Below are 24,729 nucleotides of genomic sequence, written 5' to 3'. Positions count from 1 at the left end.
AACATTTTCCATATCCATGAGTTTGAATCCTCATCCTGCCAATCCCCGTATTCAAAAAAATCCTGTAATGAGTCTCTAAAATCATAACATTAAAAAAAATAGTTATTTTTATTTGCTTCCTGACGGTAGAGCCTCTCAGGTTTTTAAGTTTTTCTCTATAATTTCTAGAATGGCTAAGAGCCTTTTTTCATTTTAAAATGAGAGCTGAAATTCCCCAGTATTCACAGAACTCCTGGTTCTAGAGCCTGAAGAAAATAACCTATTATTACGAAACTCATAAAGACCATGAGAAGAGCAGGTAACAAGAAAGCCCAATTAATAAAGATCAAAATTAATCTGAGGAACTTCTGTACTGAACCTTTTTCTTCAAAGGACACCAGTACAACAACTACAAGAAGCAACTGGGAGGTATCTGAGATGATACCTTGTATCAGAGGAGATCTGAATGTGTTTATAATCTACTGTTTATTAAATTGACAGAGCACTTTGAAGTGCGGATCAGATTGTTTGAAATACTATTACAGAATTATGAAAGAGGAAATTTGTATATGTTTTCAGCAGAATATTAAAAGGAATTTAGGAAGAATATGGTCCATCAGGAATGTTAGCCATCTCTGTAAAAATATATATCAGTACATTCTGAAACGCTCAAATGTCATACACTGCACATAACAGTAATATTCCCTAGGCCACAGCTGCAGCATGAGCTTAATTCTGAACTCAAGGGTGAATCAAGAGCTCATCAACAGAGAAACACATTGCAGAGGATTTCAGTAAGCAACAATCTTAAAATGACAACATGCCTATCCACCTTTGAACCAGCTTTCTGTACTTGAGTCATCTGGGTTATCTCAGAGAAACAACACCAAAGAAGATTTCAATGCAAGTACAGGGGCTAAAAACACATCCCTAATTTTTGCCTAGAGTCTGCAAGAGTTACATGACACCACGTAAAACAGTGCTTCTTGAATGCATCCTATGCTTCTTCGCATCTACTGTGTCATTCCTGATTTGATACAGTAGACAGAGCTTACGATTGCCTGTCATGCACTTCCTTCTGTGGCCAGACTAGTGTGCAGACAGAGCAGGTGAACTTTCCCAGTGTCTGATAGACAGATTAAGAGCAGCACCTCTGGGACTAGTCCTCCCTGAGACGGTGTGCTCCTTTCCCCCCCACTGATGTGCTCTCTCCCCCTCAACCCGACCTCCCTGTAAACAGCACGTAGGTAGGGGCTAGTGGAGCATGCGCCAACTAAGGCCCGTCTAGTATGCAAATATGACTATGAGTCAATCATCTCCCCCCCATAAATAGGGGGCAGCCCAGAGGCCCCTTGAGCTCTCCTGCATGGCAGCAGGCTGCACTGCAGAATCTCCCCTTGAGCAGGGATGCCTCTCAAGGTTACTCCTCGAGGTTGAGAGATTCCTTACCCGCAAGAGATCCTCGGTAAGTGATTAATAGCATGCTGAACTTTTGCGAACTTCATGAACCTTTGCTGAGTTATACCTCTGACTAATTGCGCACATAATCCCTTAGACATAAATCGTTGACCAAGTCTGGGACTAGGACTGGATCCAGCCGCACCCAGGCTCCTCTCCGAAGGAGTTTAGAAAGCAAGGGGGTCCAGTCTGAATCTCGTGACTCAACGGGAGGGTCTCCGTTGCACACGCATCTGACCCTGTCCTTCATGCAGTAAATAACTGAGTGAACCTTGCCAATCAAATCTCGTTAAATCATTCTTATTTACGATTGAACTTTGTTAAGTCGCTGTCTTACTGCAATAAACGTAGTGCTGCTTCCCTCTTACGAGTGAAGTGCATCACTCTTTTTGCGACACTCCCTCTTCAGTGAGGGTGGCCACTGTACTCATATCAGAGTCCCACTGATTCCTTCAGGAAGAGGTGCATCCCACCCTCCCCAAGCAGAACAAATACTAGGTCTTTGGTCTCATTTACCATTTCATTGAATAATAATTAATAGTGCTGTTATTATAATTAGGGGGACAAAAGTGGGAAAAGAAAACAAAAGAGTTCTGCTGATTAATTCTAGAAGTTGTGGGTTTGAAGTTTTACTACAAATCATGTGCTAAGCCTAGTGCTAATCTAGTGCTATCTCTTTTCTTACTGGCTAGCTCCTCCTGTGTCAGCTTCAGCATATGAGAACTTATCTAGTGAATATACAGTACAAGGTATTTCTTTTCCAAACAAATTAAAAACTCTCCCTTGCTTCACTACACTGGTTTTGACTCCTCCTGGAAAATGCTGAATCTCCATCACCTTCAGGAGACCAAAATTACAATCAGAGATACTAGACCTCAGGCAGACAATTAGGTAGCAAATACACATCCTACAACACCGACTAGCCACACTCTCTTGATCCATATTTACCCAGCTAAATTTCATCTAACTTTTCCCCTCCAGGACATGAAAATGCTCAAACAAACAGAACAAAAACCTTCATCAAGAGAGGACTGCCTCTGAAAATATATGAAAACCTGTGAAATGAAATCTGAAAACCTATGTTGCATTCAGCAAGGGACAAACACTTACATCAGCACAAAAAGCAAACAAACAAAAAATCTCCAATCAGGCATCATCCATTTTGGGGGGAAAGTGGTTAGGAAAAACAACTCTCTAAACTCCCTCAAACGGAAAGGGAACGCAAAAGGAAAAAGAGGAAAAGAAGGATTTTTTTTAATTACTGTGTTCAACTACATTAAAATACTTTAAAAAATACTATCATGCTGCACTATATACCAAAATACATTATATTACCTAAGAATTAAGGTATTCTTTATTAGATCATCAATTGTAAGTAGTTCAGTTCTTCAAGTACTAAGTTATAGTACAGGAACAAGATCTGGCATTTAATATCTTTTGTAGATTTCTGCAGATGCCCTAAATCGAACTAGCACTGCAAATATACAGTTTTATGCAAATATAATGCATATATTTCTAACCTTCCAAAGTCCCATTCTTATGCAGAGTTGTCATAGGTCCTTCTAGAGTCCATTGAGATCAAGTCTGCTAGAGCCCACCACCTCGTCTAAATGGACTCATTCACAGGGGAGCCACGATGCAGTGCTACCAATAACTACAATAGTTTGTGTTTTTCTTAAAGGCCCCTAAATTCCTATAACTTTCTGAAAATCTCAGCTTTGCTCTTCCTAAAAGTACTTCCTGTCTCTATCATTATGCGGAAAAGACTAAATGTGACCAGCATAACACAAAATCTCTGAAAGCAAACTATGCAGAGCCCCAGGAATACATAACTTTAAAACCTTGGTACCATTAAAACAATTTCACCCACTGTCACCAGCACTGATGTCATGAGCCAGAACCTTGAGTTTTTCTGCCAGAGACTCTTAATTCTTCCCTTTAGCATCACCATGCCACTCAGTGTCTCAGGTGTTACTTTTACAAGATACACTATCAGTTGCTGAGCAGCAGACCACCAAAACAACATCACTGGTTTTGCTCTGGGTTGGTTCAGGCCTTGAGAGAAGTATGCTATCTATGAGTACATCTCTCTGAAGAATGCAAGAGAGAAATCTTGGAGGTTGTAATACCTTATGCCTACATTAATGTCTTACAACCATCAAACAGTCTCCAGCTCCCCTTCACGTGGTGCTCTAGTAAGCAGTTTGCAGGACATCACACCTACCATTCATCAGCAATAGAAACTGGAGCCTGCCTAAAAAGGAAGGTAGGTTTGAGCCCAGGTTTTCTCCTCAGTACCATGCTGTTTCCTAAACCTTTCTTTGCAGTATCCTTGGCCCATTGGCTCAGAGGACTGAAACCTATTAAGAACAATGAAAAGTTTAGAAAACTACTTACTGTTGGTGAAGAAAGCTGAGAACTCAAGTTATTTTACCCCAAGGAGTCTGGATTTCTTTTTCTGACTGTAAGCCCAAATCCAGCCCTCCCTCTCTGTGTGTCAGAGCAGTTGTTTCAAAGGAAGGACTGAGGTATACGTCAGAACTGCGTGCAGGATGCTCTTGGCATCTGGCAGGAAACGAAAGAACAAGCCTACTGAAGCTGGAGCCTGGAGATRTGGACGGGGAGGAGGCTGACAGTCTGTGCCCCCCGCCCCCAAACCACTGCTGCTGACCCCGCAGGAGCCAGGCCTCTGGGGCTGTGTGTTGCCTTACCCTAGAGGTAGGCTCCATTCTCCAGGGCAGATGAATGGTATGTGTGGCATCGCCAGCACAGGGCATGCTGGGGCACCACATGGAGGGAAGCTGGCAACTGCATGTAGCTGCTCTTGAAGAACCTGGAAATAAGGGGGAAAAATACAGACTAAAACAACAAAATGCGTGGAAATAAGTTCCTGTTCTGTTTGCATTGGGGTGCTTAGCACTCTCTCATGCCTTGGACAAGTTTGTTACTGTCTCACTGTATTAATAAACCCCTTTGACAGGCATACTTTGAGCTCTCCCTTCCCTCACCAAAAAGTTTTAAAAATCCAAAATGTCAGATGCTCCAAGTTTGTAGAGTCAAGATTAAAATTAGACCCAAGCACACAGTGAAGGAAGTGTCCTTTCATCTTCCGTTGGGGATGAAAGTGGCAAAGTCCCAACATAAACAGAATATTAACATTTCCTCATTTCTTCCTAATTGCCTAGTCTATGATTAAAGAAGGCTAAGTGCTTCAAGAGTACTTTACAAACAGCAGTCCTCTGAGTGGCATGAGGTGCAAGAGAAACCCTGATGTTAACTCTAAAGCAAAGATTTCCTAGAACAGGTACCTGGCATCCGGATCCAAAAGCATCCAAACAAGCCACACATCTAAACAAGTGTCCTCATTGTCTGTGTAACCCAGTGAGCTCCTGGTCACATGAGATCACAGGGTGCCAGCCTGGGAGGGTTAAATGGGGCCACTGAGTTCATGTGGATGTGGATTCAGAGACGAACTTGAGGTTCTCTCGCAACATTATTAGGGCAGGAGGAGGAAGGGCAGGAGGAGGAAGGGCAGGCTGCGGCTCCGGCTGCAACGAGTGTGAGCGGGGGCCAGGCCGGGGCCAGCCGCGCTCCGGACCGACCGAGTGCCCGGCCCGGCATTCCCGGCCCGCTCCCGGCGCTGCTCCGGGAAAACTCCCCGGGCATCGCCCCTCCCCGGGGGGGAGCTGCAGCCCCGGCACGTCCCGACGCAGCCCGCCCGGCTCCTCCGCCGCCGGGGCGGCGATGCGGGGGCCTCCTTTGCCCGGCGCCCCCGGGGGGGAGCCCCCGGCCGCCCCTCCGCCGGCCCCAGCAGGGCCTACCCGGGAGGGACTGCTGTGCCGCCCCCGCCCCGGCCCGCCACGCCTGCCCCAGGCACTCACCATATTACAGATGGAGGCGATGTTTCTGACAGTCATTAGTCTAAAGGTTGCAGCGATCCCACACCGCCATCTTTATAAGGTAAAAACAGCCCCGCTCATGGTGGGAAGAGCGCAGGAAGGGAGAGGGGGCGGCGGAGGAGGCTTCTGCTCCGGGGCTGGGATAAAAGCGAGAGGAGGGGGCTGCACAGGCACCCTTGGCGCCCGCAGAGCAGCCAGGAGCAAGGACCTGCCTGCCTCCCCTCCGGCCGAGCGACCGGCAGCTTCAGCAGAGCGGCGAGAGCAGCCGCATCTCCGCTCCTTCCGCCTCTCCGTCTGCGCGGTCCGCAGGGCCCCGGTCTCCCGCCGGAGCGCTCAGCCGCGCCTCTGCGCCAGCCGGCACCGCGCTAATCTCTCCCTTCCTCCTCCTCCTCCTCGCCTGGCGGCTGCCGTCGCTGCTCGTCGCTCCATTGCAGCGCAGCGCCCGGCGAGGCGCTGTGACAGCGCTGGGAAGGGCCGGCCGGCGGTGACCGGCGCGGGGCACCCGCGGGCCCGGCCGCCGCCGCCGCCGCCAATGCGCTGCGGCAGGAGAGGGGCGCGGGGGGCCGCTCCTGCCCCCGCTGCCCGCAGAGGGGCCGGGCCCTGCTGCCGGCGCGCCGCCGCGCGGGCCCCGGGGCGACCGGGGAGCGATGACCGCCAGGCCTCGAGGGGCCACGGAGCTGCAAAACTCACGTCTCTTTAAATATATGCAATCGTATTTGCACGAAGGACAGGAAGGCAGAGTCCAGGCAAGAACACACGGGTGTTCAACCGTGGTAGCAGCACTGTGCTTTGGGACGTGCTCCCTCCACCTAACTTTAGGTATGCAGGAGCCTGGGCACTTTCAAATCCCAGAACTGAAGGCAGGAATCTAACTGACTGCTTATAGCTGGTGCTTTGCATTGCCATTTATGCAGATATTTACCATCACAAATGTTGTTTAGGGAACATGACCCCCACATCGTGCTACATACTAGAGCTCAAGTGCTAGCTCACAAGCTTACAATGCCTGGCACATATACAACACCCTTAATGCAATAATCTCAGTTCATCCTCAAAACGCTCAAGTAAATTGAGGCCCATGCCATTCTGCAAGGTATGCGCAGAAGTGTATTAAATCTAAAACATGCAGTAATAGGCACAAGGATGTTAAATAGCTAACTCTTGTCCGCACAGCAAGTCTCTGGGAGAAACAAGAATGGTGTTCAGCTAGGACAATGCCTCATCTTGGAATTCCTCTCTGCTTTAGCAGAGATTGCTGTTATCAGCAGAAACTTAAGAATGGTGTATTTTCCTCCCCTATGCTGAGGAAATCATTCAGATGAAGAGAGAGAAGAACTGCTAACATCTCTATAAGCATCTCTCCTAACAACACCTGAAAGTATGGCAAATTCATGCTTGGCTACACTTTTCACCTCACAGTGCTAGAATATAATCATTCTGGTCTACAGAGCCTGGCCCACATGAGTTACAGAAAACATTTCAAAGTCAGTAAATTTTTTGAGAGCCTGGATTGCAAGAGAAGGCCTATGATTACTAATGAAAATCTAGCACCAGCCAGCAGCATCTGAAAGATGAATTCTTATCCTGAGAATACTGTTAGATAGCTGGCCTCAGTCCAGTTCATCGTGGACAAGTGCCCACAGCACAAAAAAGATATCAAATTTGGCATTAGTTGGCATCCTGTTGACAGTTTCAGCAAAGAAACCCAAAACTGAGTTGTTATGGAGACACAATTTTCTGTCCTCAGTAACTGGAAGAGAGCATGGAGGAACCTGTACTTCCAACATCTCTCTTGAAGATTTGTTGTAGGTAATGGACTGAAGTCACAAGGTCTGCTAAACTACTTAATTGAGAAGCATTTGCTCCCTAAATTCATAAATTTGCTATGTAAAAGAACCATGAAATAAAGTAACACTGAGAAAAAAAATCCTTTGTGTAATTCTATTACACTCATGGTCTTGTATTGTATATGAATTTGACTCCATGTGTTTAACTTGCTTAAACTGCAAGGGCTGAATTATGAGTAATATCACATGTCTTCTTGATACAATCAAGAGAAATGGGAGTTAAAACTGAGATGTCATTTTAGCACTGGCCACCCCCAGACTCAGTTCTGAAGCAATCAAGGCCTGACTCAGTCTCCACTGCATTTTGGAGTAGCCTATGGAGAGTGACAACACTACATCATGGCTGTTTCTTAAACAAATCCCTTTTATTCAGGCAGCCTAATTCTGTACTCTTTGCTGCACCTCATTTATTCCAATTTACTGCAAGGGATCGTACTTGCTCTCAGTGAAAAAATTACAAAGCAAATGAATGGTTTTGACAGGTGACTAAAAACTGAAAAGAAACAAAATGTGGTAACTAATAAAGCCATTTACTTCAAGTACATTGTAATGTGAAGGATATTATTCTCATAGTACAAAACCCAAAGAAAACATAACAAGAAGGAGCACAAAAAAAGTAAAAAAAAGGTATGCGTCATTTTCATACTTTTGCTTTCTTGTTGATCCCAATTACCTGACTTCAGGATAAGACTTCAAGGAGTTTCTGTTTGCTAAACATTTCTGTTAACAAATTGCTGTTAGTTAATCAAGTTATTGATTGTCCAAGGAAATGGCCATTGTTGAAAATAAGCATATTTGGAAATATAAAGCACATACATATATATATATACACACACACACACAYATATACATGCACACATACAGATATATATGCATGCATACATCATCTTCAGAAGATTTTAATGTCATTTTCCTAAAGCTTATACAGAGTCTTTCATTTAAGGGTGTACATATTTGTGTTATGTCTTATTTTTGAAGATTTATGATAAAAATAGGAAATAATACACAAGTGTTTATGTGTCAATTTAACAATAAGTTTAGCACTGACTTTTTTGTTCTTCAGTCATAGATCAAACCAGGAAAGAGAAAAGCAACTTTCATACTTGAAATGGGTTAGTGTGTGTTTTCTTTTTTTTCTGGTGTTGTCATTTTCAGAAAGAGAAACTTTATTTCTGCAGCTTTTTGAAGATAAAGTGCTAAGAAAAGCAACAAATGCAAGTTCCTAACATTATAGGAACTGTATAAAAAAAGAACAGTGAACAATTGTTTCCACTCTAAAGCATTACCCTATCTTTTCATAACAAACAACTAATCCTGTGTTTCTTTTCAGTGTTAAACAAAGAGAAGAAAAACAAAGAGCTATTTATAACCTAAGAGTGCTTATATAATTTCTGTTGAAAGGTCAAAAAATGTCTCCTGCATTTACTTTTAGATCAGTCTTGGTCATCTGGTTATATACTTCAACACTTTTATTTCACTACATAAAATAAGCACCTACAGTAAATATCTTCTTTGGCTAACAGTGCTTTGGACTTCAATAACATTTTCCATCTGAAGTTCTCAGAGTACTTTGCAAACATTCACTCGGCCTTATCAAATTACTGGGTGGCAAGTTAATATTAGCCTATTTTACAAAACAAGAAAATAGGCAGCTGAAATTTAGTGACTTGTCCAAAGTTACAGAGGAAAGTTAGTAGCAAAGCTGGGGTTAGAATACATGCTTACTCTGTAATACAAAGAGGGTACTGCATTTCCTCTACAGATATCTTAGAAAATTCCACAGAGGATTCATTTATATTTTTATCGTAATAAACTATGGTCCAGAAATGGGTGACCATCAGTCAATTATGCTAAACAAGTGTTTGGAGCAGAATCAAATTTAGGATATATTTTCAGGTTTAAAAGAGCATTTCAATGGAAAAGGCAGTTAAAACAATACCCAAAGGTTTTTTGGGGGGTTGAAGGATACATAGTAAGAATTGAAAGAGAACTCAAATATCTGAATTACATTATCAGTACTGAAAGTAGGTTTATAATTTTAGAAACTTTTCATATTTTGAACATCACATTATTTATGCTCAATAAAAATCATCAATATGTCTTTGTTAGGATGAAAAATATGCAGATGATACAAGCAGAAAGACTAAAAAGATATATAGCATAGAATACTGAGGCTACAATTTCTAATTTTTATTTCAGTTGAGAAGAGGAAACTTTAGCAACACACTCTTCTTAAAGTGTAGAATTTCTATTTTTGAAATAGAAAGGTATCTGATATTCTCCTATTTTTCTGCAAACTAACACAATCGAATTACACGATACGTAAATACTGGACCAAAGCTATTTGACCTTACTCTGTCTCCATAAGGCCATCCATTTTTAGTATAGTCCATCGTTAATTTCAGCAGAGAAATAGTTCTGAGATCAGCTCTCAGGACTCTATTCTTAGTTCTCTCAAAGTAATATCAACTCGGGTAAGTAGGGACTATTTAAAAGTTAAACAATTGTGCTTTCCTATGGAAAAAGCCAAGAAACAGAGAAGACAGTAGTAAATCCTATGCTAATCCCTTCCTGAATTTACCAACAGATATTTTCCATGAAGCTTGGCCTCCATCGCAGAACTGCAGATTGGGAGCTTTACCACAATGCCAAATCCCAATTTTTAGTCCACGCAGAGAGGCCATAATACATGGTCCATGGAACCCACTCTATTTACACCTAATGGTAAGTGCAGGTTGTAGTCCACGAAAAATTGATGGTGATCCACAAAAAAAAAAAAAAAAAAAAAAAAAAAAAAAAAAGTGGGGGGGTTTACTGGGGCCCTTAGTTCAAAAACCTGTGGAATCACTATTCTTCTTTCGGACAGTATCAGCTTTACAGCAGCATCTACCCATCTTTTTCAAATGATCTGAGAAGTCATTTTTCTTGATTTGAAATATGCTTATGCTTTTTATTCACCTTTACAATCTTAGCAAGTTGTACTCTCACCTACTGAATATGAAAGCACAGAGGATGAAACTTTGCATTAAATTCATCTCTTTATCTAGCCTAGCTTTGCTGATATAGACATTATACTAGTTGGCAGAGAAGGAATACTATTTTTTCTTTTCCTTATCCTCAGAAATTTCTATTTTAAAGAAAGAAAACAAAATGCAGTTATAGCATCTGACTTCATTTTTTGCAGTTAAATGTCAGATTTGAAAACCAAAAGGCAGAATATATTTATATTGATGTCTAATATTCCAAAAGCTGGCTGAATAGATAAAAGAGATTAATAGTTTTATGGTTGTAACCATTAAACAGTTTATTCTATGAATGGGCTGTTTAGGCCTTTACAGCCAATCTGATGTTTGGTAATGACCTATAGGTGTGATTATCTCACAGTATCTTACTCCTGTTTTTTCTTCCTACTTAATTATATGTCATAAAATTGTATTCCTGATATAAATTAGGAACTTTGAACAGTGACAATAACAGAACTTTTGCATATTGGGCTACAGCTTTACAGGTTTACCTAATATTGACCTTCACTGACACACTACTCAGTTCAAAATACTCCCTCATTTCCATAAGGTAGAAGCTTGCAGTATGGCCTCTTTATCATCTGGTACCTTGTTTAGCAAGGAAGTTTACTAGTTAATTTTACTGGCATTTCTGCTACCTATACAAAATGTACTTTGGGAAAAATGCTATGCAAGTTCCAACCATTAGGCGTCATCTAGAAAAAAAATGACCAAACCTTAGTCAGAGAAGTCAAGAATTTACCAAACAAGAAAAGACTCACTGAGCAAAAATAACTGAAAACTTAAGTTCCTTACAGAAATGTATTGCTATTTCTGCCTCTGGAAAGGAAATAACAATTCTGTGTTGCCCTCCTCTTCTCCAAAGTTTTTATTTATTACTTTTGCTCTATTCTACAGGCTCTAATTTTAACTAACTTACACTCTGAGAACAAAACACAATGGATATTTTGAAAGTAGACAGGCTGCAAGTGGCAGTTGATCTATTTTCAGCATGAATTTAAAATAGTCCTTTCATTTTATGTAAATTGTGGCATAAATTAATCAAATTATATTTTTATTAAATCAGCAGTTTTATTCAAAACCCAGCCTTTTTACATTTGATGCATAAGTAGAAAAGGCCGCTACAGTGTAAGGTCCTAATCCTGCCAATCATTCAATACGGATGAATACTGACATCCATCTGTAAACACTGAGAGTCACCTCACAAAAGTTTATTTGTTTGATCTTCCTCCATATCAGGAGAAAGACAGTGAAACTGAAATGAAACATTAATGATAATTGTGCATCTTGGTGAACCCAATACATGGTGTTTTTGAACAAATGAAAGTCTTCTTTTAGCTTGGATAGGAATCAAACCAGTGACTTTGAGATGAAATTCATGCACCTCACAAAGAGAGACTTTATCTGATGATTAGAGCACCAGTCTTCAAGACTTGAACAACTGAATTCAGACCACCACTGACTCCACATATAAACTTAGCACTAAATCCACAAAATAACCAGGCACTCAGTTGTCACTTAGCTAAGTTCAGAATGCAGACCTTCACATCTTCTTCTAAGGGAATGCCTAAGTTAGAGGTGCCCTAATGTCTAATAGGCATATGGCTAGATCTAATGACACCTACTGGCATGGTTGACCAGGTGCTTGACAGTTTTCTCCCAGGCACATGCAAAACCTACTAACTCCTCACCCTGGCAACAAGCAAAGGCTCATCTTCACCATAAGGGGACCAATGCGGAATAAAGATAGCAAGTAAATGCCTGAATCTTTAGTGCAGCTCTTGAAATGACTGCCCATAAAAATGCCCTTAAATACTTCTGTGTTCAATAGTGAAGCTCCCATAATACTTCAAATTCCCACAATACTTCTGCTCATGACCAGATCTGCATCTCTTCTGGCTAGAGATCCAGGCCCCAACTCAAAATTAAGCTACACTTACATCCACCAATAAGAAGTACTTTCCCTCAAGTGCCCAAAGTACTCAGCCTGGCAGGCAGGCTTAGAGCGCAACTGAGAAGTTTGTTCAGACAGAAGTTAGCAGCAGCCTTTTCCCTTCAAAAAAACATGTAAATGGTGTATCTGCCTACAGTCCTACATGCAATAACTCAATGGTTACAGCACCTGCTCTGGGAACAGGAGATTCCTTCTTGTTCGTAGAGTCTCAAATCCGTATCTCACCCTCACTAGGACAGTGTTTTATTCTCCAGGCAAGGTCTGGGAAGGAACAAGCAGGGTAGAGGACCTCTGCATTGCTCCTGTTGAAGTTGTGCCTCTGTCAGCCAAAAAAGTAAGTTTCATGGAGCCAGAGACGGAGCATAAAACGTAAAGTTTGTATGGGGAAGACAGAAGCAAGTGCCTGTGGGGGAACAAAAAGGAGTGTGATTTTATCTGAATGATGAAAACATTCACCTGGGATGGATACTGGCCATTGGTTTGCTATGCACAATGGTGCCAGTTTACCTTACCTAATGGAAAACAAGAAACTGACCTTGACGTATATCCCACTGGCACTGCTTGGTGAAAAGGTAAAGGTAAAAGCCATCTCAACCTGTTGGCTTCTTTTTACAAGGACTGATCTGACTTATCTACTATATGTAGTAATCTGGTCATTGCAGAGAATCGCACATGAAACAACATGAAGCTAGGTGCTTCTGCAAACTCACATTCAGAGTGACTTACTTACAGTCAGAAGACTGGTTTTGATCCTGGGGGACTCACAGTATACATACTAGCACAGGGAGTATATCTGCAACAATGTTGCYATGAATTATCAGCAACATCTGCACCTCTGCGCAAAGCAGGGACTCCGGCTGAATACAGAACCCCACGGGAAGCAAGATGTCATGGTTCYTGCCTGCTAGCTCTGCTGTGTGACATTCAAAATCTGTGTGCTGCAAGCTAATTCCCAGTTTATGCTAATCTACTCGTACTCACCCTAAGGCCTCTTAGCAGTATCGCCAGTCAGGCAGCACATCTCAGCTGAGGTGGAACAGCAGCTGTGCTTCACATCCAGGTGGTGAGTTGTGCGCTTGGGCACTGGATGAAAGGTTGGTCCCAGTCTTTCCACCGCGTCACTCTTGACCGCGGCTCCGGCACGTTCTAGACTGCCCGTGCCGTGAGGCCAGCTGGGGTGTTAGTGCAGGCTTGGGGCTTATCACGCTATCCCTGCACACATACCCTAAGCCTCCTACAGCAGGACTTAGGTGGAATTTAGAGATCACCAGTGTTTAGATCCTTAAAGCCGCTACGCAGCGGCTACTTCCCACTGCAGACACCTTAGTTTCTTTATATCCAGTCCCCCACGCCCCGGGGCTCGTCCCGGGCAGAGCTAAGCAATAACATCCCGTAACACCGCGGCCCACCAGGACCCAACCGTGGGCGCGTCCCCGACCACCGGCCGCGCGCCCCCAGACCCTCGCCCCAGGGGCACCGGCCTTCTCCGGCAGCCCAAGCGCCCTCCCCGCCCGGGGCGGCGGCGCTCCCGGCCGCTCCGCTCCGCCCCGCCCAGAGGGTCGGGGCGCCGGGGCGGGGTGCGAAGGGCCCCGCCACCACCCGCCTCACCAGCCCAGACCCGGGGGCCGGGGGGGGGGGGGGGTAGGGCCTCGGTCACGTGCGCCAGCCCCACCAATGGGCGGCGGCGCTCTCCCCGCCGGCCCCCACCCCTCCAACGGCCGCCGGCGCGGGCGCGCGGGGCCTGGCGGGAGCGGCGCGCCGCTACTTAAGGCGCCGCGAGGAGGCGCGCGGCCTTTCTGCGCTGGCGCTGCGGTAAGGCGGCAGCGGCCGGCGGGGGCACCGCGGCGGGCGGGGGGAGCGGGGAGCCGCGCGGACCTTCCCTTCACATCTTGCCCTCTCGGAGCCTGGCGGTGCCCGAGCAGTCAACACAGGGGGATAGAGCACCTTCCCTCACAAAAACCCAGTGCGGAGCCGTCCCTCCGCCCTGCATCCTGTCGTGAGGCACAAGCGGGCCCTCCCCCGCTCCCTCCCCTCGCCCTCCGCGACCGCTCCGCGCTGACCCCCCTCTCCGTCCGCAGGCCGCGGTGCGGGCCGCGCCGCCCCCGCCATGGCGGCAGGGAGCGCCCCAGGTGCGCCGGGCCCCGCGCGGGGAGGCTGCAGGTAAGCGGGGCGCCGGGTCCTTCGGCGAGGCGGGGGGCTCTGCGTCCCCCGCTTTGACATCTACAGGCCTTGCCGCTGCCTCTGAAGTTAAGCCATTCCCGTGCCAGGTCGTCTGGTGGTCTTCTAGGTCTCCTTACTTAAATTACTGTTAAAACCAACAATAACCGTGTACTGGAGACAACAGTATCTAGAAATGCTCCCCTAGCACTGTGGGAAAACAAAGAATTGTTACTGTACTTGCGCCCTTTTCTGTTCTTTTGTACATTATAGATACATTGATACATTCTTATTCTGCTACCATACAGTTATTTTTTCTATAGGCTGCATCAATAAAACTACAGTATCTCATTTGCAAGTTCTCCTCTAATAACCTGTGATGCTTAGCATATCGAATGCTGTAGGTGCTTAAGTTCAAACAGACTTGACTCAGGAATTTTTCAGTGAAGAAAATTTCACTGATCCTCATTTCAGCCCAGTCTCCCAGTGTGTCCTTAATAGTGACTTTTGATGTTTCCTCTTGGATGAGCTCATTGTATAATTAGTTACAATGTATAAGTAAGTAGGCAGAAGGTAGCAATGCATTAGATTGTAAAGATCAGTCTGTTAAATCTGGAAACTTGCAGCTTCCTTCAGAATAATATCAACACTAAAATCATCTTAGGCTTATTAATAAACTTTCCATTGTTTCTAGTTAGCAGCACATTTAAAAACAATGCTTTCTGTATGGTTTAAAATTGCTGATTAGAAAAGCATCTTTTCAAGAGATTGAGCCATTTCCTAGCTTTTGCTCTAGATCTTGGTTTGATAATGAATTTTATCTAAGTGATTTCTGAAACTTTCTACAATGATTAGAAAGATCTGGAATTCAGCATGTCTTCTAATGCTTTTGTCTTTTTTTGCTGTTTAGGAGTCGCAGCAACATAATATTTAAAATGTTGGACAGGTGAATGATCACACCTAAATTGGAAGCAATGCTTAGAACTTCCCAGGAATGAAAACACCTTCCACTAGAAGGTAAGTGGACTCCAGTGGAATGACAGTTCTAGACTATTTTGAATCTTGGTGTTTTTGATAATGATAACTTACAAATTTTTGGTAAACCATAATATTCCTTTCAAATAAATGCTGAATACAGATCATTTTAGTTAAGATAAAATTGGTGTTAGTCTGCTCCCCTTTTTTGCTTTGCCCTCTTAAGTCTGACAGTGTCTTAAGTGGCCAGTACAGAGGGGTATAAAAGTTCTCTCTTAAACCCAGAGGTGAGGCTGAAACTCTACTTTGGATCCTGTTGAGAGGAACACATGCATAAAACTACTGAACTTCAGGAAGTTTGTGAATCAACTCTACTGCCTTCAGAGTAGCTTGCATGTAGATTTTGAACTGTCATCAGGTTATCATGTAATATAACTCTTAATTTTTTCATGTTAATCTTATTTTTCCAGAGCTGAAATATGTTGGTGCTTATCAACTGCCTAGAATATACTTCATGGATTTTTTTGAAGTGTGTGCTATGGGATAAACATCTTGAGAGTTCCTTGTAAATTGATCTGTCTCCAGGTAAGCAGTGTGAAAAGAATTATCAGACTTCAGTCTGCTGTAGCTAAAGAACTTTAGTTTTCAGGTAAAGACTAATTTAAGTTATGTTTCTGAATTGAACTCGGTTGTATTTTAGTTTTGAACTTGTGGAAGCCTGTGTGAATTTTTGGAGAACTTTTTAAAATGACTATAGATTTAGCAAATCTAAATTGGAAAGTCTGAGGAATGATTAATTTTAAATATGAGGCACAACAGTTAGTGAATCAATTGATTCAAATCTGGCTGGTTCTCTGGAACAGAATCCTTACTAAAGGTATGGGAAAGGAAAATTCTGTCCTGTACTAATTTATATTGAGGAATGGGTTTGATGACTTAAGGGTTATTCTGTGTATCATGTTCATATAGTTTGGTCTTTGGCCAGTAACCTTTTTGTGTGTGAGATGCTCATTCAAAATGTAAACTTTCTTTACAGGGAAGGAAACCAGCATGTGCAAGGAATTGGAAGTTGGTATTAAACATCTGCTCATGATGTGATGAGTGGTTGATTACTGACTTCACCTTGGATGACTTCCACTGTACTCTGCAATATCTTACCTTGAAAATGGAATTGAGACAAGTAATGGCTAAAACTACACAACTTCAACAATCATGTTTAAATATGCATCTAGCCCTTTGGTTGGACTGAGGTTTCATAATAAAAACCTTCTGTAATCTGTTTCTGTGGCTGTGTATTAACTGAAATAAAGCATGAAGATGCTACCAGCAGTTGTGTGTGTTCTGGAAGGTTTTATTATCTGGGCACTTCCTGTTGGAAGTCTTTGTTTCAGGGACACTGACATGAACACTTTTATTGCCATGCAGAAATAGTCTTGTGTGAAGTTCATAAACTTAATTTTTTAACTTACAAATCCACTGAAAATGGTCCTTTAGATCACAGGATGAAAGCCATTGCTCAACACACTGCTGTAATAATAACTTTGTTTTATTTCGAATAGTTGTGGGCTTTTTGAGTTTTTAGAACACAAGCACTTCACTTGCAGAAGAACTGGCTGCCTTTTAAGTTATTCATTAGCTATATGTGGTGTTTACATGTTGCCCATCTAGTCAATAGATTGGCTGGATAAACTTGTTAAAGATGCAGTATTACTTCTTTTAAAGAGTACCATTGCTTGTCTATATAGACAGGCTGGTGATTGCAGTATTATTCCATGTAAAGAACAATGTGAAGATCCTTGAAGAATAAGATTACTGGTAGGTAAAAAGCTTGTATTCCCTTTCCAGCAGCTTATGTCTAAGTAAATATTCAAAAGTTATTTCTCAGTTATAGGTCAAGAAGTCAGACTTTGACATGAAGATTGAACTAGTAATTTATGTGCATTTTATTGCTAGCCAATATAAAAAATATGAAAATGTCAGGTGCACCCCTCTGCATACACTGCGAGACAGTAAACTGGTGTGGATTCTAGGGCCAAATATTCTGAAATATTCTTGGTCAGATTAAAACTCCACTTTGCTTAGAAGCCTGTTCCTGATCATTATCTTTGCTTAAACACCTGCTAAACAGAGTGAGTACTGAGTGATCACCTATTATGGTTATAGCTGGTCAGGGACAGAGATAGCCAGAGACATTGCTGCAACTGTAAATAGCTGCTAGTGGCCTTCTCAATCAACATCTAATTTTTCTTGGAACTTAGAGTGTTTTGTTCTCTGAACTTTTGTAATGGAAGCTAAAACTAAATTTGAAGCGCATACAAAGTATATTCTCTTCATATTAAACCTGTCTGGCAACTGTCTAGCTCTCCTTACAAGGACCAGTGAATCACTTTCCTACAAGCCTTGTCAGTCATTTTTTAGGCCTCTGTCCTCTCTGGTCATGCTCAAGGTTCAAGTTTCAGCCTGTTCAGTCTTTCTCATGTGAATGTGGTTTCATAAGTGATCCATATTGCCCTGTAGTGGTTTTCTAACTCTTGCTTTGCTCTGAACACTAATTCATGGTATTCAGCATAGACAGATTTCTAAATGTTGTCTTCTGTTCTCCTTAAATTGTAAGCTTGTTTACATTTGATAGCTTGGGCTGATGTTTTCAGTGAGCTGTCTACACTCCCTGAACCGTCTGAAGGGAGTAGAAGCTTAGAATTAGGGTTTGCATTTACCTTCCCATACTCATTAGTCATGCAGTAAATGGCATGAAATTCCATCTGCTATGTTGTCCACTGAGATCTCATCAGAATCAAGACCTTTTGCAGCCTCTGCAGTGAGTGCTAGCTTTGATTGCTATGCTTTTTTCAAACCAATTAATGCTGAAGCACAGATCTTTGAGATGTTTTCACTTATGAAATCTAGACATTTGTTCCTCTTCTTTCTGTATTAACAGCTTAGGAGAGTATTAGAAACCCCCTCTACTTCATGGTGGCTATAGTGCAACTAAAGGACCTATCTGAATACTTCTTGAAAATAAAATTACACATGTTTCTTCTGAATCATGCTCTATGCTTAGCTGCTGATTCCTTCAGCGACTTGGACTTTTGAGGCATAACTACTCTTCTACTTCATGCTCTGTGGTTAGTGGTAAAGCAATCTTATTTCTGGGTGTCTTAGGACTCTTGGTGAGTACCGTTGGATGCTAGTGACTTAGTGCTTATTCATAGATGTGTTCTGAAATGTCTCAGGCAGTTTCTCATCCCAGGTTTTTTAAAACATATTGCTTGGGAATCTCTTATCCATCACAGACACAAATAATTCATTTGACTTTTGTTTTCTAGTCTTCAAAACCTTAAATTTTCCTTTCTTGTTTGATCATTTCTCTTTGTGGGCTTGTATTAATAAGTCATACTTATTAATTTTCTTCAGAGGGAAGCTTGGAGACAATTCTCAAGCAATAATGACTACTCGTTACAGCTGTTCCTTTGAGATGGTGATTAGTTGCCTGGATCTTCCTTATTTTTCAGCCTTCCCATAACATTGCAATCTTATCCAAGATTCTGGTTTGGATCCATGTGGGCAGACGTTTCTTACAGAACTATAATTTCTGAGATGAGAAAACACTCCTTTGGGGGTCATTAGATATCAGATCTATTTAGAATACATTGTCTTAAAACTTTTTACATTTTCTTTCAGAAGTAACGAACACTGTATTCTTCAGCATGTCAATACTCTTATTTATATGCATAAAGGTGAAGGCTGTGTGACCTTCACTGACATTCATTGCTGTAAAGGGGGCCTTTTCTGTTTAGGAGACTTTGATGTAAAGATCAGAGATTTCCCCTCATGCCTTGTTATTTAAGTTCTACAGCTTTGACTCAAATACTGAATACTATAGTAGCAAAAACATTCATAATCTTTCAGATAAAAATGTATCTGTAAAGCCTGAGAATAATGACTTGCTATCTTCAGATTGTATTGTACGTATGTATTTATTGTAAGATACAAACTTAATTTAATTCACATGTTCTAATAAGTGTTGACTATTTTGGCTTAAATATAGTTTATTAAAAGCATGAGTAGGAGTAAATGAAAATAGGCAGAGTCCCAGGAAGAGCAGGGAAGGTATGCACAACATCAGAGGTCTTTCAGATCCCTAGTTTGAGCAGGTGGTAGCAGGTGAGGTCCTTTGTTACTTCCTTCTGCGTGGTATATTGCGCACCAAAGCAGAGGTAGTATGTGACATAAAAATCAGACTGTTTTTAAGCCCTTCCCATAAGTGAAGGGGTTATGTGAAGATAAAGTTATATAAAGTAATTTGGGTTAGTTTTTACTAGTGCTTCTGCCATTGAGTCATATTACATATGATGTAGGAAGACAAAATCTTAGCTTCTCTTTGGTTTTATCATGACCTGTCTCTTAAAAATAGCAAATTATCTCATGCAGTTAGGAAAGTGAAAGAAAATAAGTAGAGGTTCTATAGAAAAATTTTTGTGTAAGCTACTTGAAAAGATTGCTAACTCTGACGTCCCAGGGATTTTAGTACTGAATCCTATTAGGTTAATCACTTGTTCGTTTCCCACCCCCACCCTCCAAAAATGTGAGCATAAAACGCATGCAACATAATTTATTAGTAAAGTAACCAGATGGGAATAAAGCCAAGTAAAGTATGCAGAAGGATGCAGTCTGTTTCCAGAAAGAATCTTGCTTACATACCTGGACTCAAGATACTCATTTCTGGCCAAGATTGAAACATTCCAGTACAGCACGAGCTCTTCAGGGTTGCTGGTATGCTGTGACATATCATGATTTTTTTTCTAGATACCCATGGGTTTCCTCAAAACTGACATTCCTGCCTGTTTCAATTTGCAGATAGGATATGGCCTGTCTGTCCTCTGTTGCGAGATATCATGTCTCCAGGGAGGAAATAAAAAGAATCTCCCTTGCTGCACTACATTACCTCTAGGGTTTTATTCTAGATCTGCTTCTGCTGTCGAGGAAAGATGGAAAGAGGGGGGAAAAAAAAAGAAAAATGATAGAACTCATATATATGTGATAGAAATATTGTAACCCTAGGATGTGACTTTATAAAATACAAGAGTAACATGAAAATGATTAAAAAGGAACCCTGTGTAAGGTAAGAAGATGTTAAGTTCATGTTGAATGTTTTTCCCTCCCACCTTCAAGTCACTGCTACTCTCTTAGGCTGCATACTGAGTACATTCATCCATTCTAGGTGCACCACCACTGTTAATTTACGTGGAAGTGTGGGGAGGACATTCCTTTTAAAGTCAGAGATTCACAAGTATTCAAGTCAGAAGGACTAATATGGCCTTGTTTTATTTTACAAATGGTGCTTCAGAGAACAATGATTTAATGTAGGGAGGGCAGGGACACAGAATTCCCGGGTCTGGTAGTGATTCTATGAGTAAGTTTGGGAAAGCAGTCTTTGGTCTCAAGTCTGCTTATGTGAAATGAAGGTTCTGTTCCCCAGTAGAGTTTCAGTTAAGGAAGAAAGCGGAGGAACACAAATGAACTGATTCCTCATTGCTTTTTCTTCTGCAGAAACTACTGCCTCGTCCTCCTTGTTTGTATGTCATTGATGGCAGGGCATGAATCATTTCTGGCCATGTGCAAAAAGCTGCTGCCAAGTCAGTGTTTTCGTAGCACTCTGTCATAGGGAGAGCACTCCTGTTTGGGGAACCTTAACTCTAGGTCATTTCTTCTCCACAGTGTTGCAGATGTAACAGAAATATGGTCTGATTCCAACATTGATCTGTCGTGTTGGCTGAGAAGTCTCACTGCCCTGGGCCAGGGCTGGTCCCTGCTCTCAGTCTGAACTAGAGAACGACATTTACTGCAGCCCCTCTCCAGCATCATTTTACCACAGCTCTTAGTTAAAAGCAGTTGCTCTCATATCATAGTATTAGAACTTAGGTATTAGAACTTTGTTGTTACAATTTTCTTTCAGAAATACTGGGCTGTTTCTCCTAAACACTAATACAGACGCTAAACAAAAAACTGTCTTAACTGACTGAGAATACAGAGAGGCAACAGATTTTAATAAACGCTAAGGGATATGTGTGTGTGATTTGTAAGACTTACAAAATTAGAGAGGCTAAACAAAACAAGTCTAAGTTTAAGATATGCAAAAATATTAGATCTGCCTTGTAGCTGTCCATGTAACTCTGATTAACACTTGTGATTTCAGACAGTATTAAACTGTTTTTTAAAAAATCACAACATTTTTATTTTTCCTTCTTGTATGCCTACAGGCAACATGACTATTGTTAGTGCTACTTGCATAACAAATTTTAGAGGAGAACAGGAAGAAAAAAATGGTGATTGCTGCTGTTGTCAGAATTCTGTAATAAATTTAGGAGCATCTGGCTTATGCACTATATAAAGTGTCCAGTCTGCATTTTTTTATATATTGCTTTCTTGAACTATTTGCTCATTTCTTTGGAAATTACTAGCAAAAATAAAGTATCCTGAGAATTCGCTATAAACATTCAGAACGTGAGTAATTTTATTTATGGAGTTACAGAGGGGCTGAAAATGTTCCTTTTAACTTGAATTATGACTATTAATTGATTGTCACTTCAGCTATCAGAGGAGCGCTCTCTCTCCGTACTGATATGTTTGGGATATAAAATAAAAGGGTAAAGAAAAATAGTGCATATATACCCTTTTAAATTCTCCATATATCTCAAACTTTCACAAAGCTATGAGTTACAGTACTGCTGTTTAGAAACTGTAAACAAATACAACACTTTTAGGTAGTGAGTAACAGCTTCCAGTTCCATGGATAGAACTTGATTTATGTGGAAGAAAATAGGGATAGGATACTACCATTGTCAGATTTCTTTAGAAAATTGTTAGAGTTTTGCATTTTTTATTAGATGGAGGTATCAGTCCATGTAAGCTGCAGTGTGATAAAGGAGCTGATCTCAGCTCTCTGTGACTTGACAGCTATTGGTTGGAATTTGAAAAGGCTACTCAGACCTAGGTAGCTTTAAAACTTCCAAAAATTAGGACACAAACTTTGTTGCTGTCAGTCAGGAGGTCACTAGGACCTCAAAATCAATAAGATAGGTGACCAGCATGCTAGCACAAACTTAGGACCAGGTCCTTAGATGGTATAAATCATCACAGTTCCACTGAAGTTCAGTGAAACCAGGCTGTTTGCTTCAGCCAAGTGTCAGGCCCCCTCCCCTGTTTGCAAACCTTGGTTGTCTTCCTGAGGTTGCTGTTTACAACACTTTTTGCTAACCAGATTTGAGGTTCTGTTCTCAGTCTTGAGTTTTTTTCCCTCAGCAGCTCACCTCACCCTTCCCTTCTCTGTGCTGTACTACTGGTTGCTATCTAGAGTTCATACCCACAGTCTGTAACACATTATGAGGCCAACCCATAAATCAAAGCAATAACTGAGCAATAGAGAGTCTTAGGAAAAGACAAGTTTCATACGGAGGATTGTATGGAAGGTCTGATCTGGTGGTTGTTGTGTGCATACCTTAGTGTAATCGTGGTAGGATCACTGCAGTGAAAGAAAATCTTCCTTAAACAATGTGGTTGCAATTAAAAAGCAGATAGAACACAGAATTAAAAATAATGAAACAAATCTGCTTAGAAAATGACATCTCAAAGGAACGTCATGAGAGGACTGAGGAAGAGAAGCAAAGTCAGTTTATAACTATAACATAAAGAGATTCCAGTTTTATTTTGAAACTGTAAAGCTACAGCAAATTTGATTAAAGTTTTTTGGCATGAACTGAATAAAAGTGTAGTGTATGAATGCTTCCAAAAAACGAAAGCAGAAAGTGAAGATGTTGGGATTTGTGTTTCCCATACTCTGCAGGAATGTGGGGAGCCAGGTTTGGTTGCTCTAGTAAGAATAATTCAACAACCACCACACACTGAATGCTATCTACTGTGGGAAGTACATTTCTTAAGTCCCCTGAAAACATTAACTCAAAAAAAAAATCAAAGCCCCATGTTTTTGCAATGGAATTTACTCCAAGATTTAGAACTACTGGATAGAGAGATGTTAAATGTTGTTTGTGACAACATAAGCTCAGCAGTTCATCCCACCAACAAGGTATTGACAAGTGGTGAATTAAAAAATCAAAACCAACCTAAGAATTAGTTGGTGATCAAAACTTACCCAGAGCTGATATATAATTGTCTTGCAAAGACGAAAATGTAGAACAAAATGTAGACATTTTGTAATACTCAGTATGTCCAGTCTGCTTTGAAGCTAAGCTAGTCTTCTTCTTGATTGATAATTGTATATATCAAAAACATTGAACAGAAGCATTTCACACATCTCTCTACCATTTCTGATCCATAGCTTAGCCAGAGCTGGAATATTCAGTACAAGTTATTCGATATCACTGTCAACAGAGGGACAGATCAGGAGTATGAAATACACTGTTCACAGCCATAATCTATTAAAAAGACGTTTAAAACACAAGCCATATAATTCAGTATTCTTTTATGATAACTCAGTTGTGTTGCTCTAAAAGCTCACTTGTTCTTTTTAATGTCAGATAATTTTTCCCCATAAAATTGCTTGCAGGCAGCTTGTCCAGAAAATAAATTGTTCATTTATGTAATTGCTGTTAATTCAGCTGACAAAAATGAGGTTAATATCATCTTGACTTGTTACAAAAACAGTGCTCAAATTCAGCAGGAACATCTTGGAGTTTTCAAATGCAATTAGTTTTATTGTTTGCATGTGCTCTGCCCTTGTCTAATTAGTCAGAAGCCGTTGAGATGACAAGTTGTGATTCTTTGCTCCTTGTGCAGCCATAACTCTGCTGAATGCAGCGGGGGTTTCACCATATTTAGGACTGCAAGATCAGGCCTTTATTTTCCCCTTCAGACTTTGGTTTCCCTGAACTAAAGACGGGTCTTGCAATGATTTCTTCACAGCAGAGCACTATTCAACCATGAGAGATTTTCTTTAAGGGCTAGATTTTACTTGCAGTGAACTGGCAGGCAAAGGTTTGGCACCTGAAATCCAGTGTACTGAAAAAAACAAACCCATAAACAAAATGGTGTTTGAGTTTTGCTTCCTCTGAGAGCACTGTTTCTCAAGAATCACATTCTGTTTCTCTCCAGTTTGTACAGGTCTCAGGCTGCAGGGAGCGCTTGGGGCCTCTCCGGGAGGCCTGGGCTGGCAGCCAGCTCTCCTGCAGGAGGTGTGCTGCTGTTGACGAGCTGTGTTGTCAGGTAAGGGAGTTACGGGAGGAGGTCAGTAGGCTGCGCAGCATCCGGGAAGCGGAGTGAGAGATAGACAGGGTATTCTTGGAGACTGTGCAGCTTCGGGAGTCCCAGCCCCCCACAGCAGTGGAGTTGCCGGAGGGCTCTGTGCCATGTGAAACGGTACATCATAACACCGTAGAAGAAGGCTGGAAACTGGTCACTGCTCGTGGGAGGAGAAAGGCTCC

At 41.8% G+C, this 24,729-nt stretch overlaps 1 protein-coding gene, 1 long non-coding RNA gene and 1 other non-coding gene across 9 annotated transcripts in view; 2 read left to right on the top strand and 1 right to left on the bottom strand.

Moving 5' to 3' along the window:
- LOC112966938 (ubiquitin carboxyl-terminal hydrolase 46) overlaps positions 1-5,760 on the bottom strand; it is a 34,368-nt gene extending 28,608 nt beyond the window's left edge. For 4 of the 6 annotated variants that reach the window (XR_003253797.1, XR_003253798.1, XM_026067553.1 and 1 more), the window contains exons 1-2: positions 5,319-5,760; positions 4,149-4,270 (exon numbers count right to left, since the gene is read on the bottom strand). Coding sequence is in view for 3 of the 6 variants with exons in the window: in XM_026067553.1 (XP_025923338.1) it covers positions 4,149-4,229 (81 nt within the window). In the remaining 3 variants the exon portion in view is untranslated. The remainder of the gene's footprint in view (positions 1-4,148; positions 4,271-5,318) is intronic. The other 2 variants (XM_026067559.1, XM_026067569.1) reach the window with 1 other exon arrangement.
- Positions 5,761-13,953: 8,193 nt separating this feature from the next.
- LOC112966931 lies at positions 13,954-16,621 on the top strand. Of its 2 annotated transcripts, none has more exons than XR_003253791.1 (4): positions 13,954-13,972; positions 15,228-15,334; positions 15,763-15,877; positions 16,329-16,621. It is a non-coding gene; the product is annotated as an uncharacterized LOC112966931 (long non-coding RNA). The 2 variants fall into 2 exon arrangements; XR_003253790.1 differs by lacking the exon at positions 13,954-13,972 and adding an exon at positions 13,997-14,320.
- Positions 15,506-15,623, top strand: LOC112966959. Its single transcript, XR_003253812.1, has one exon. It is a non-coding gene; the product is annotated as a small nucleolar RNA SNORA26 (small nucleolar RNA).
- Positions 16,622-24,729: the final 8,108 nt, after the last annotated feature.

This window comes from Apteryx rowi, unplaced genomic scaffold (genome assembly GCF_003343035.1).
Source record: "Apteryx rowi isolate R43461 unplaced genomic scaffold, aptRow1 scaffold_1044, whole genome shotgun sequence".
Lineage (NCBI taxonomy): Eukaryota > Metazoa > Chordata > Aves > Apterygiformes > Apterygidae > Apteryx > Apteryx rowi.
Note: the sequence above shows the minus strand (reverse complement) of the source record. Positions and strands in the feature narration are given on the sequence as shown.